Source organism: Vulpes lagopus, chromosome 10 (assembly GCF_018345385.1).
Source record: "Vulpes lagopus strain Blue_001 chromosome 10, ASM1834538v1, whole genome shotgun sequence".
NCBI classification, from domain to species: Eukaryota; Metazoa; Chordata; class Mammalia; order Carnivora; family Canidae; genus Vulpes; species Vulpes lagopus.
In genome coordinates this window covers 74,570,792-74,585,924 of record NC_054833.1, presented here as the reverse complement: position 1 = coordinate 74,585,924, position 15,133 = coordinate 74,570,792, and the positions used below count along the sequence as shown (strand labels likewise).

At 38.5% G+C, this 15,133-nt stretch overlaps 1 protein-coding gene across 5 annotated transcripts in view; it reads left to right on the top strand.

Annotated features, from left to right (window-relative positions):
- Positions 1–15,133, top strand: part of PATJ (PATJ crumbs cell polarity complex component) — a 359,628-nt gene that overhangs the window by 119,925 nt on the left and 224,570 nt on the right. For all 5 annotated transcript variants that reach the window (XM_041770677.1, XM_041770680.1, XM_041770678.1 and 2 more), the window contains exon 22: positions 3,510–3,684. In XM_041770677.1, coding sequence (XP_041626611.1) covers positions 3,510–3,684 — 175 coding nt within the window. The remainder of the gene's footprint in view (positions 1–3,509; positions 3,685–15,133) is intronic.

Here is a 15,133-nt window from a genome sequence, read left to right as displayed (position 1 = left end):
CTGTTTTGTTTTGTTTTGTTTTCCTCCTCTGGCTTCTGGCAGCTCATGGCTGCATCACTGTCATATGTGCCTCTGTCTTCCTATGGCAGCCCTCTCTTTTCCCTGTGTCTTTTCTTTATTGTCTCTTATAAGGACATCTGTCATTGGATTTAGGGCCCACTTGGGTAATCCAGGATGGTCTCATCTCACGATACTTACTTATATCTGCAAAGACTTTTTTTTTTTTTTTCAAATAAGGTTACATTCATAGGTTTTGTGGCTTGGGTCTATCTTTAGAGAGGTCCCCAATCTGCCCACTACACTGGCTTAATCTAATACTTTGCAAGGCCCCGGGAATTCAATTTTTAGTGATTCTAGTTTCAGGAATACAGTTAGACTTATATATCTTAGGTCTGCCCTCACTAGAAAAGCATTCATAACCACATGCTTTTAGGAAAATTGTTTGAAAGCCTCTAGAATGCTGTGCGGCAGGGATGACTATTTGGGTTAATGCTAACTGTGGGTAGGCTAAGAAATTATTAATACAGAGTCGATACAGATTTCAGCAGCATACATATTGAATTAATTCTACTCAAAATTTGATTTTGCTCTTGAGATCTTGTCCAGCAAACAGCTGATGGTTTCAGTCCCAGGTCTCTGTACTAAGAAGGTACACCAAGCAATCCCTCAGCTTCTCCAAGCCTCTCTGTTTCCTGAATTATAAAATGAAAGGTTTGAGCTAAGTGTACTCTGAGCCCTCTTTTAAATCTGTGACTCTTTGATCACTTTATTAGTAACAGACAATTTTAGATCTCTGAACAATGAAATTTCTTTTTCCAAACAATTAATTTAAAAATTATTTTTAAGAACCTTATGTGTAAAGTGCTATTAACCCTATACTCACTCAATCCAACATTATGTATCCTCTATGAGCCTCTATTCTTCATGAGCTATGAAACCAGCCCATAAATTAGGATAATTAATAAGGAAAAGCATACAAGATAAATTCCAATCAATAATTCATTTAGTGTACAAGTTTTCAGAAAGTTTCAGACAGAAAGTAGTTCTGTATCCTAATCTTTGACTGCCCCTGCCTAGATGGTGCCTCAGGGAAGCTTGGATCAATCTCTGTTGTCGCACCCAAAAGTCAGGCACACATACTCATTTGTATGCCTAGCTCTTACTATAAACTAGGCGTCTAGAGGGTGAGGCTTGTATCTGATTGTGTTACCATGGTAGGTGCTCAAGAAATATTTGTTGAATGAGAAAGGGAAATGCTACTTATGTGTGGTTATTCAACAGCATTGCAACTCCCAAGGCTTCCCCGCTCCCTACACTCACCGCCCCTACCCCCACCCCCCGCCCTATGGCCAAGTTATATAACAAACAGCCCACCCTCCTCTCTACTTGTATTCTTCTTGCCTTTATTCTGTTGACCATAATGTGCTTGCACCTCACCAAGTATAAACCTTTTGAAAATTTCCTCCATTCCTCTGCTGTAAACATTAACCTCCATTTGTCCAGGACCTTTTTTTTTTTTTTTTTAACTTTGTTTTTCTAACCTTTGTGCTTCTGTTATGGCCCTTACCTAACACCTGTGTAGGCCCTCGAGGACTCTATTTGTTTTATGGCTTCTGGGTATTGCGGTGCACTTGGTGAACAGCTCTGTAAGGCATGTGTTAAGCACTGTGACAGAAATGTGTACCTGAGCACCAGCCCCAGGGGTCCTTGGAGGAGGAATGGAGCAGAGGGCACGGGCAGCCTCCGTGTGGAACAATGAAAAGTTTGAAACAGACCACGGCAACCTGTGAAACCCAATGCCGTAATTTAGAGGTCTGCTTTTACCAGCATCTGTGGCTGGGAAACTGCTCCTCAAATAGAGCCGGTTCCCTCTTCCTGACATGGGTGTTTAGCCATTCTGACCAGAATCGAGTCCCACCCCTGGTATATCCTCAGTAGGAAGGAGGCAGACCTAGGCAAAGCTACAACTTTGAGGCGATGATATGGAATAGAGTGCTTTGCAGGAGTATAGGCCCCAGTGGACAGGAGTCAAGGGTACACGGGGTTGAGGGACAGGCTCTGAGACTTCCTGTAACACCACCTGAGCCTTATAGTTACTTTCACCTGCTCTTCAGAGTCTGTTGTATTACCAACTGATTAGATTCTGATTCCCAGGTTTCTAGGCAAGTTAAAAGGAGTAGTAGTGAGTTTACTAGGATATTTGTTCATTATGAAGAAATGGAAAGAGTTTGGGTGATGCTTATAGGAAAAATTCTAGGATAATATCTTTAGCTCTTAAAAATCATTTCTGATTTTCCGAGAAACCAGAGCTCCAAGAAATACTATGAATGTATGGATTTAAGGAAAGCATGTAAGGGCAATTCATCATATTTGAATAATATGCTAAAGAAAGGTTGGCTGGGGCAACCCCCGTTGCTCAGCGATTTAGTGCCACCTTCGGCCGGGGGCATGATTCTGGAGACCGGGGATCGAGTCCCGCGTCGGCTACCTGCACGGAGCCTGCTTCTCCCTCTGCCTGTGTCTCTGCCTCTCTCTCACTCTCCTCTCTGTATTCTCATGAATAAATAAATAAATAAAATCTTTTAAAAAAAAAGAAAGAAAGGTTGGCTGAGAATAGATTAGATTACAGTAGATTACTGGGGTGTATCCTAAGGGTGATAAATGGACCCATGCCAGTATGGGTGCAGGTCTCTATGTGCTATAGGACCCTGCCCTAGTCCTTTTTTCAGTAAATGGGGAAATGACACAGATGGCAAGTCAGGTAAATTTGCACATTCCAGTTGGCAAAATTACTTAGCCTGAGTTTCTCTATCTATAGAAAAGTCGCTGGTATCTTTTCTAACTCATAGTTTGATATGAGAATTAAATGAGGTAACAAATGTAAATGAATTCTGACATTTGTAAACAAAGCTCCCTTTTTTTTTTTTGTTTACAAAGCTCCCTTAAAAATGTGTTTTCTTAACATGATAAGCCCTGGGTGATGTATGGAGTTGTCAAATCACTATATTGTATGCCTGAGTCTGATGTAACACTGTATGTTAACTATACAGAAATTAAATTTTTAAAAAAATTTTAAATGTGTTTTTATTTGGTTATTTTTATTCTGTGAAATCTTTTTTTTTTTTAAATAACTGAAGTGTAGGACTACCTACATTTGGGACAACTTAGGTTGAGAAGGGAAAATGTATAGTGAGATTAAGAACACAATTATTAAGGGGGTTCTTTTGATAAAATATTTATGTTGCTAAAATGTCATCTTTTCCATGAGGCCATATGTAAAATTGTAACTCTCTTGCACTGAGCAATCCTTATCCCCCTTCCTTGCTTCATTTTTCACCATACTACTTGTCACCATCTGACATATTAAACATTTTAGTTATTCAGGTTAATATAAATAAGATTCCTACCTGGAAGGGCTTGTGCCTGGTGGATGCCCATAACCATTGAACAAATGAAGGATGAATGAAAGAAGCATCTTGTATTCACTATCATCTGGGTTTGTTCTTTAGGCATGATGATTCCAAATGATGTCCAAGGTCCTGGTATGCTTGTTGAACTCCCTGCTGTGGCTCAAAGAAGGGAGCAAGAAGATTTACCCTTATACCAGCTCCCCAGGCCCCGAGTTGTTTCCAAGGCCTCAGCATACACAGGAGCATCATCTTCTAGATATACTGCTGGTGCATGGTATGGTATCATTTATCTTTGTTTTCACATTATAAAGTAGTTTTTGATCACATTTTTTTAAAAAGCATGATTATGGTGGAACATTGGAAAATGGAGAAAATATGAATAAAATTGAATATTAGACAATTAGTATGAGAATTTCACATACTTAAAATTGAGCCATATATATAATTTTGTATTCCTGCAATTGTGTAGAAAATGTACTACATAGAATATATGTTAGAAAATAAAAGGTTAATTAAGAGTTTATTTTAACAATGTAAGCAAGACATATGGACAAATTAAGGACAGAATGCATTTAGAGTTAGAGAATTTGATGGAACTGGTGACTGATTACGTGTCATGGTGAGATGACACAGTTAAGGGTAACTTGTGTTTCTGGTGTGGGACAATAAACGGATTGTGGCATCTTAAATTCTTTTATATATATAGGAGCAAAGGAAGCAACCTAAGTGTCCATTGATGGATAGATGGATGGATAAAGAAGTCATGGTATTGGGGTGCCTAATGGGTGGCTTAGTTGGTTAAGCGTCTGTGTTCAGTTCAGGTCATGATCCTTTGGGTCCTGGGATTGAGCCCCACATCAGGCTCTCTGCTCAATGGGGAATCTGCTTCTCTCTCTCTGTGCTCACTTGCTCTCTCACTCTCTCAAATAAATAAATAAAATCTTAAAAAAAAAAAAGAAATGGTCTGTATACAATGGAATACTACTAAGCCATTAAAAGAATGCAGTATTGCCATTTTCAACAGCATGGATAGACACAGAGGATATTATGCTAAATGAGATAGGTCAGTGAAACACAAATACCATATGATTTCACTTGTGGTATCTACAAAACAAAACAAATGAACAAAGAAACTGTCTTGTAAAAAGAACAAAGTAGTAGCTAGAGGGGAGAGGGAAGAGGGATGGGTGAAATAGGTGAAGGGGATTAAGAGGTAAAGACTTCCAGTTGTAAAATAAATAAGTCATGGGGATAAGTACAGCATAAGGAATATAGTTAATAATATGATGATAATTTTTATGGTGACAGATGGTAGCTACACTTATCATGGTGAGCTTTTCACAGTATATAGAACTATTGAATCACTATGTTGTACGCCTAAAACTAATATAACATTGTATGTTATACTTCAGTTTAAAAAATGTTTACAGGAGCATGAACAGGTTGGAAGGGAAAATGAATTTGGTTTGGGACATGAGGGTTCCACAAAGTGAAGAGGAATCAATTATATGTGTGATTCTGGGGGTTAATATTGAGGTCTATCCTGATGTGGATAATTGGGATCAAGATCAAATGTAGGTGAAACTGTTGGACTTGAATAGTCATCCAGAGTAAGGTCAAATAAGAAGAGCATAGGGCCAAAATTGTAGTTCTGCAAAGCAGCAATGTTACAGGTATAAAATGGAGGAAGAAAATAGTGAAGTGGAATGAACAAAACGTTGGAGGAAATTGATGAACTTAGTGATAGGCATAGAAACCAGGAAGATATTTGTTTTTTAAGGTTTATTTTAGAGAGTGTGTGTGTGCAAGCAAGGGGAAGAGCAGAGGGAAAGGGAGGCAGAGAATCCTCAAACAGACTCCCTGCAGAATACAGATCACTCCCTGTATGACCCTAAGATCATGACCTGAGCTGAAATCAAGAGTCAGGCGCTCAACTGACTGAGCCACCCAGGCACTCCCAGAGAGGAGAACATTTTAACAGAGATCATCACAGACCATCATTATATGCTTCAGAGAGATCAGAGCAGATAAAACAGAATACTTTGCATGGGGTTTGACTACACAGATGCCCTTGGTAATCACAGAACAATTTTAGTAAAGTAAAAATTAGCAGTGGGTTGAGAATTGAATAGGTCTGAAATTAGGCACAGTAAGACTAGTGTTTTCAGAATCCTGGTCATGAAGAGAGACTGATCTAATGCATATTACCTACGTAGCTAGAGGGTATTACTAGATTGAGATAAAGGAGAACAGGTTATACGTATATAACTACATATATATTATGTGTGTGTGCATGCATGTGTGTCTTTCTGTGAAAGATATAGCAAAGGAATATGTAGATGCTAGAAAGGTGGTGATTAAATACAGTCACTGGAGAGGGTAGAAGGAGAGAAGGACATAGCGCACCTTAGAGATATATACCTTTGGGAAGAAGTTTACGTCACTCACAGAGACAGGTGCCAGGAATGAAAAGGAAAGTACAGGTAGAGTGCTATTTGTGTCCTGTGGGACACAAGAGAGTTTTTATTTTTTATGTTTTTTTGTCAGTTTGGTGGAGGTTATTTTGAAACAGTGATGAGGTGGTGGTAACATGAGCATTAAAAGGAGAGGTGTCAGGGGTCCCAGGATGGCTCAGTGACTGAGCATCTGCCTTTGTCTCAGGTTGTGATCCCAGAGTCCTGGGATCGAGTCCCGCTTCAGGTTCCCCATAGGGAACCCTTTGCCTGTGTCTCTCATGAATAAATAAATAAAATCTTAAAAAAAAAAAAAGGAGAGGTGTCAGAGTAGGGATTCATTTTTGAAACAAGGGTAGGAGAGTAACAGCCTAGTGGAGGAAGGGAGTTCAGAAAAATTTTGGTTCCCCTTTTCCAACTTGCCAGAGTAAGACGGTGTACATCATTCACTGGTGTGATATCTGTGGCAGAGAACCAGAAGCTGTAGGAAGAACAGAAGATGTTGAGAGAACATTCGGTGAAGAGGTCAGGGTGTGGAGTAGTTTCTTGACAATTCAAGGAGATTGCATGGAGTATGATGGGTAGTTTGGCTGGGGAATCTTGGGGGTGGTTGTGGGAACCGAAGCAGGGAAAAGCCAGAGCAGCAGGGAAGGAAGGAGTTGGAGATGTTGACCAAACATAACAGGGATGAGAGATAAGGTGGATTTATTGGCCTTTATGTTTTTATTAAAACTTCAGTTGAATTTTGTGTTGATGTATGAAGTGTCTTAGAATGATATCACTTCTCTGTTCAGCAACCTCATGACCTTGGCCTATAGTTTTAGATAGAAATTTCATATTACAAAAACTTGGTCTCTGCTTCAGCATAGCCCCTCTCTGAGTGGAAAGGAGAGGCTCAGATAGGCTCAACTACTTGGAAGAATCTGGTGGTTTTTTCATTCAGCATCCCTGGACCAGTTTCCACAGGGGAGGTGCTGATAGATCCTGTGTCCTGGTGTGAGTGATGTCACCAGCTCTCGGGGGAAATGCCTAGCCTTAAACAGGCAATGGATTTGTTTCTTTAGGAGAAATGCCTGGAGGTAGAAGTATCGGAAGGCTGAGGAACACGATTTTATGACTTTAAAAATTGAAAAAAAAAATTGTAAGTAATTTCCACACACAGCATGGGTCTTGAACTTACACCCCTGAAATCAAGAATCATGTACTCCACCTACTGAACCAGCCACGTGCCCCTAATTTTATGACTTTTTAAAAAGATTTGCTTGCTTGATTGGTTGATTGATTGATTTAAGAGAGACAGAGAGAGGCAAAGATTTGATTGATTGATTGATTTAAGAGAGACAGAGAGAGTGAGGCAGAGACATAGGCAGAGGCAGAAGCAGGCCCCTCACAGGGAGCCTGATGTGGTGGTACTCGATCCCAAGACCCGGCGATCACAACCTGAGCCAAAGGCAGACGCTCAACCACTGAACCACTCGGGTACCCCAATTTTATGACTTTTAATATGATTAACTTACTTTCCAAATGAGACATCTTTATTTTTTAAATTTCTCTTAGGCTTGGAGTTAATAATTGAATCTGGTCAAAGAATTTAGAAATGGGGCTGCTTCTTTAAAAGTGTAGAACTATGACTGCAGAATCGGACAATATCTAAACAAATTTCTAAGACCACCCCTCCTTTCTTATGCAGAAGACAAAATGGAATATCTATTGTCTTACTCAATTCTTCCAGCTTCAGAGAAGGAAGATGCACTTGATTCCTACCCCATTCATTACTTTTACTCTTAAAGTAGCTTTGATAAACTGATTTCTTATGCAGGCACAGGCATTCAAGAGGTTTTTTTTTTTTCTTAAGATTTTATTTATTTATTTATTCATGAACGATACAGAGAGAGAGAGAGAGAGAGGCAGAGACAGAAGCAGAGGGGGAAGCAGGCTCGACACAGGACTCGATCCCAGGTCTCCAGGATCACGCCCTGGACCCATGTGGCGCTAAACCGCTGGGCCATCCAGGCTGCCCCATTCAAGAGTTTTGACCTAACTTTTGTCTTGAGAGATCAGTCTTGTATTTGGATGTTGTTTTATTGACTTGCTGCCATAGATTCAGGGTTTATTGAAATTTCAGGAGATTCTAGAAGAGTTCCTCTATTTCCCCCCTTTAGTCTTTCAAGATATACCCCATGGAGTCAGGAACTTTCCTGAGTAATGCATAAATTCTTTTGGAAGACAGTCTTTTAGATCAGGGTATCATGAAATGCTGAATGGGATTTTAGAGTTTCTACTTTGCATTAATTTTTGTGTAGGACCCAGCAAAGTTATTTAATCTGCACTGTGCTTTTGCATCACACTGATACCGACTTCCCTGTACCTTTGGAAGCTTATTTTTTGGGGGGTTTTTAATATTCAATTTAAAGTGGACCAGTGGTGCAATGGGTAATATATGTCTGACTATAGCTCAGAATATTTATTCAGCTTTTTTAAACTGAAAACAAAAACAGTTCACCTATTTCTCCTACCTTTCACCACCTGACTCTTGTAACCACTAATGTGTTCTTTGTATCTATAAGCTTGTCTTTTTGTTGTTTGTTTTAGATTCCACCCAGAGATCCTGTGGTATTTGTCTTTCTCTGTCTGATTTATTTCACTTCACATAATACACTCAAGTTCCAACCATGTTGTCTCAAATGGCAAGATTTCACTCTTTTATGGCTGTATAATAGTCCATTACATACACACACACACACACACACCATGATTTCTTTATTCATCTATTAATGGACTGTTTCTGTATCTTACTGTCATAAATAATGCTACAGTGAATATGGGGGTGCATATATCTTTCATCTTAGTGTTTTTATTTTTTTCAGATACCCAGAAGTGACATTCCTGGATCATACAGTAGTTGTATTTAAAAATTTTTGAAGAACATCCATACTTCTTTTAATTTACCTTTCCAGTAACAGTATACAGGAGTTCCCTTTTTCTCCATGTCTTTGCCAACCAAATACTTGTTATTTCTTGTTTTGTTTTTGATAATAGCCATTCTAACAGATGTGAAGTGATATCTCATGAAGGGTTTGATTTGCATTTCTCTGTTGATTTAAGATGTTAAGATATTTTCATGTACCTGTTGGTCATCTGCATGTCTTCTTTTAAAAAAAAAATGTCTACTCAGATCATCTGTCCATTTTTTTTAAAGATTTATTTATTTAAAAAAAAAAGATAGATTTATTTATTTAGAGAGAGAGAGAGAGAGAGAGGCAGAGACACAGGCAGAGGGAGAAGCAGGCTCCATGCATGCAGGGAGCCTGATGTGGGACTTGATCCCGGATCTCACCCTGGGCTGAAGGCAGCGTTAAACCCCTGAGCCACCCACGCTACCCATATCCTTCATTTTGTTAATGTCTTATATCACACTGATTTGTGAATGGTCAACCATACTTGCATCCTTGGAATCATTCTCACTGGATTATGGTGTATGATCCTTTCAATGTATTGTTGAATTTGGTTTGCTAATATTTTGTTGAGGATTTTTCCAACTTTGTTCATCAGGGTTGTTGGCCTATAATTTTCTTTTTTTGTTGTGTTTTCATCTCGTTTTGGTATCAAGGTTATGCTGGCCTTGTAAAATGTGTTTGGAAGAGTTCAGCCCTTTGTATTTTTGGAAGATTTTGAGAAGGATTGGTATTTAAATGTCTGAATGTTTGGTAGAATTCACCAGTGAAGCCATTTGGTTCTGGATTTTTATTTATTGGGAGGTTTTTGATGACTGATTCACTCTTCTTGCTAGTAATTGATCTGTTCAGATTTTCTATTTCTACCTGATTCAGTCTTGAAAGATTGTATGTTTCTAGGAATTTATCTATTTCTTCTAAGTTGTCCAATTTGTTGGCATAAAATTGTTCATAGTTGTCTTTTATGATTCTTTTTATTTCTCTGATTTCAGTTGTAACATCTCTTTCATTTCTGATTTCATTTACTTGAGTCCTCTCTTTTTCTTGGTAAGTCTAGCTAAACATTTGTCAATTTTGTTTTTCTTTTCAAAGAACTAGCTTTTGGTTTCATTGATCTTTTCTACTGTCATTTTAGTCTCAATATCATTATTTCTGCTCTAATCTTTGTTATTTCCTTCCTTCTACAAGCTTTGGGCTTCATTTGTTTTTCTAGGTCCTTATTGTGTAAAGTTCGGTGGTTCTTGTTTCTTGAGATAGGCATTTATTACCATGCGCTTCCTTTTTGCTGCATCACGTAAAGGTTGGTATGTTTTATTTACAGTTTTGCTTATCTCAAGATATTTTATTTCTCATTTGATTTCTTCTTTGACCATTGATTGTTGCATGCTGTTTAATCTCCACATATTTGTGAAATTTCTAGTGTTTTTCTGTAATTATTTTCTAGTTTTATACCACTGAAGTTAGAAAAGATGCTTTGTTTAATTTTAGTCATCTTAAATTAAGACTCGTTTTGTGGCCTAATATATGATCTGTCTTAGAAAACATTCCACGTGCACTTGAAGAATGTGTATCTGTTACTTTTGGATGGTATATTCTGAATAGGTCTGTTAAATCCATCTGGCCTAACATGTTGTTTAAGGCTGATGTTTCCTTATTGATTTTCTTTCTCGATGATCTCTCCACTGATGTAAATAGGGGAATTAAAGTCCCTTACAATTATTATTTTGCTATTTCTGCCTTTAGGTCTGTTAATATTTACTTAATATATTTAAGTGCTCCTATGTTGGGGCATAAATATTTATAAAATATCCTTTTATTGGACTGATCCCTTTATCATGATATAACACCCTTCTTTGTCTCTGATAAAGTCGTCTTGTCTGATACAAATACGGCTACTCCAGTTTTCTTTTGGTTTCCATTTCATGGAATATCTTTTTCCATCCTTCACTTTCAATCTATGTGTCCTTATATCTGAAGTGAATCTCTTGCAGGCAGCATGTAGATGGGTCTTGTTTTTTAATTCATTCAGCCATTCTGTGTCTTTGATTATAGATTTTAGTAGACTTACATTTAAAGTAATTATTGACAGGTATGTGTTTATTGCCATTTTGTTCATTGTTTTCTGTTTTTGTAGTTTTTCTCTGTTCCTTTCTTCTCTGCCTTTCTTTCTTTGTGATTTGACGACTGCTTTGTGGTATGCTTATGTTCTTTTATCTTTTGTGTGTTTACTGTTGCTTTTTGGTTACCACAAGACTTACATATAATAGCTTATATCTGTGTCTATTTTAAGTTGATAATAGCTTATATTTTATCCCATTCTAAAGCTCAACATTTTTACATACCCCCATGATGTTTTACTTTTGATGCCATATTTTACATATTTTTATCTTGTGTATCCCTTAACTAATTATTGTAATTAGTTATCGTAATATAGTTATTTTTACAGTTTTTTAAATCTTTTAACCATTACACTAGCTTTATAAATAATCCTTGACCCTTACTATATATTTACTTTTCCAGTGAGATTTCATATATCACATGTGTTCTCATTACTAATTAGCACCTTTCTTTTCAGCTTAAGAAGTCCCTCTAACTTTTCTTGTAAGGCCACTTTAGTGGTTTAGCTTTTAGCTTTTGCTTGTCTGGAAAATTCTTTATCTATCCTTCAATTCTGAATGATAATTTCGCCAGATAGAGTATTTTTAGTTTGAAGTTTTTTTCTTTCAGCACTTTAAATATATTGTGCTATTTCCTTGTGGCCTATAACATTTGTGCTCAAAAATCTGATGATAGTCTTATGGAGAGGAGGGTGGAACTTACATTAACAAGGTTTCTTTCCCTTGCTGCTTTTAATATTTTTTCCTTGTCTTTAACTTTTGGCATTTTGATTATAATGCGTTTTGGTGTAAATCTTTTTGGTTTCATTTTGTTTGGAACTCTCTGGGCTTCTTGGATCTGGATGGTTGTTTCATTCCCCAAGTTAGGGAAGTTTTAGCCATGATTTCCTCAGATAAGATTTCTGCCTTGTTCTCACTCTTCTCCTTCTGGGAGGCCTATAAAAAGTGAATGAAAAGTTTGTTAGTGTTGTCTTATAAATCCCTTAAACTATTTTCATTTTTTTAATTCATTTTTCCTTTCGCTTCTTTGATTGGGTGAGTTCCATGGCCTTGTCTTTGAGTTGCCTGACCCTTGCATTTCATCTAGTCATCTATTAAACCCCTCTAGTATATTTTTCAGTTTAGTTATTGCGTTCTTCAGCTTCATAACTTCTGTTTAGCACTTTCTTACATTTTCCATGTCTTTGTTGAGGTTTTAACTGTTTTTATTCATTATTTTTTTAAGTTCACTGATTATCTTTATATCCTTGACTTTGGACTCTTTTTTAGGTAAATTGCTTTTCTCTATTTCATTAGGGTATTCTTCTGAGATTTTTTTTTCTTATTCTTCCATTTAGAATATTTCTTCATTTTGCTTTACTTTCTGTGTTGGTCTCTGCACAGTTAACGAAACAGCGATCTCTCCCACTCTCAAAGGAGTTGCCTTGTGTAGGAGATGAAACTTTTTCTTCAGCCCTATCACAGCTCTTGGTTGTTTCCCAAACCTCTGTACTTTTCCAATCAGCTTATTGGATTTTTAATAGCTCCCAGTAGTTGAGGATGTGCCAATACCTGCCAGTGTCCCAAAGGGGAGACTCAGGCCAACTGGAAGGAAGCAGCTTTAAAAGTATGCAAATATATATATTCCCAAAGGGCCACATGTGTGAGCCCTACTGTCCACCAGACAGGTAATCTAGAAGTGTGCCATGGGTGGCAGTCACAAAAATTGGGGCTCCAGGAGAGTAGATAAGATCCTTTTTGGGAGATACCAGTGAGCTAGAGGAAAGCAGAGGGAGAGTGCCAAGATGGTGTTCATAGCCTAAGTTCCTTTAGAGCAGCACTAAAGGCTGCTGAATGTCTGCCAAACCTAAAATCTGCCTCTCAGTCTGCAGCTTCAGAGTAAGTAAAGTGACCTTTTTTCACAGAAAGACTGGGGCATATGTCTCAGTCTGCTGTCTTTGAATTGCCCTGGTGGCAGTTGCCTGACAAGAATCCTCCTCTGATTGCCATAGTCCTGTGGGATCTAGGAATGCAGGATCCTCCTCCACCAGAGCCAGGCAGTCAAGGGGTGTCCTCTGGATGTCAAATGCAAACACTGGGCACCAGACTGAGGGAAAGCTCCACTCCAGGAGTCAGTGGTACTCTGGAGTGTGAGAGAGGGTGAGCATGATGAGAGCACTTGCCCTCCAAGGTCTCTGGAAAGGATTACCCAGCCCCAAGATGTGTGCTTTATTAGAACCCTACCTCTCAGGCCACAGTCCTAATGATTAATAGGCTCCTTCATGGAAAGACCAAGCTCCTGGGTCTGTTGCTATGCACTGGGGGTGGTAGCTGTTGAAGAATTCTTTGTCTGTTGGTTATAATCTAGTGGGACTCATGAGTATAAGCCTAATTGGTCCCAGGAGCCAAACAATGTAGAGGTGTCCCCTCTACAGCAGTCACAAAAATTGGGGCACCAGATTGGAGATAATGAGCTCCTTTTTGGGTAACACTGATTATTAAAATCCCATGTGAACAGGAACATGAGCTCCTCTGGCTTCTAGAGTCAGGCGATCAACAGGACTGGTGGTAGGGATCAGATGCTCCTTGAAAGTGAAGATCTCCAGAAGGGGACTCTGGGCAAGCAGGGTATGATACCACTGGAGGGAATCCAAGTGATTTTGTGCCAGTATCTCCTCTCCTTGTAAGGTCACTTGAGATCCTGTCTTCAGAATCCACCTGGCTTCAGTCATTTTCTAACTCATCTTTGTCATCACCTGCTGCCTAAAGACTTATGGGTGCCCAGAATGGTAAACATGGATATTTCTCAGACTAATAGCAGATTTCTAGTATAGCTATATCATAAGTGCTGTTCAAACGTTTCCTCTGTTATCTGTAGCTACACAACCCTGAGAAGGCTTCCTTCGCGTCTGTATTTCCTCACTTATAAAGTGGGTAGTTAAGTTAAATAAGAGTGCATATAAAGGATTTCATATAGTGCCTTGAACAGTGTTTAATGAAAGGTTGGCAATGATCTTAGGTGACAAGGATAGACTCATGGGCTCAGAGATTTCTAGGGCAGTTTTCTCTGTTGCTGAGTTTATTAAAACAGAAGGAGATTGTAGCTCGTGTGTGTGTGTGTGTGTGTGTGTGTGTGTATGTGCTGAGTAATATCAACTGATAATGGAAAACAAGGTATCAGACCCTAAAGTCTGGGAAGATAAATTTGAGATGAAAGATTTATTTTAAAATTGAAAAAAAAGGTCATGTTATAGGTATACAAGTGTGCAAATTAAATTAAATCCTTTCTGGGATTGATCCTTTATGATGAATATGGCAGGTGAAATAGGAAGCAGATTGTCATAGTTGTGGAAAAGTTTAAATGAATTCTTGTTGTATTTTGAGCCCCAGTACAGTGCTTGGCATTTTGTGCCTTCTAAGACAATGGTGGATATCTAATAGGTTTATCTTTGAGGTAAACTGCCAAAAATTATGTATAGAGTCAGAACATTGGTGGGAGGCTGAGAATTAGGGGAGAATACATGTGTGCATTTGAATGAAGACTACCGTGGAATGTCTGAGTTGGTAGGAAAACGTCTGATTTCTAGTATAATGCTGTTGGAGCTGTTGTATACTCTGCAGGTGAAGACAAATGTGAAAAATTAGGACAGGAGATACATAGAGCATTACACTCATGCATGCATTTGTTGTTGTTTTTTTTTTTTCTTTCAAGATTTTATTTATTTATTCATGAGAGGCAGAGGGAGAGGCAGGCTCCCGCAGAGCAGGAAACCCAATGGGGGACTTGATCCAAGAACCCTGGGATCATGACCTGAGGCAAAGGCAGACACTCAACCAACTGAGCCACCTAGGTGCCCCTACACTCATGCATTTAAAAATATAATTAGATCTTTGTTTACTAATTCAGTCTCTGTGGAAGTAATGAGAAGTAAATTTGTTGTAAGAAAGCAACTTATTCATTATGGCTTTAGCTCTTGATTCTTTTTTTTTTTTAAAAAACCTTTTTATTTATTTTTTAATTTTTATTTATTTTATGATAGGCACACAGTGAGAGAGAGAGAGACAGAGAGAGAGGCAGAGACACAGGCAGAGGGAGAAGCAGGCTCCATGCACCAGGAGCCCGATGTGGGATTCGATCCTGGGTCTCCAGGATCGCGCCCTGGACCAAAGGCAGGCGCCAAACCACTGCGCCACCCAGGGATCCCCTAGCTCTTGATTCT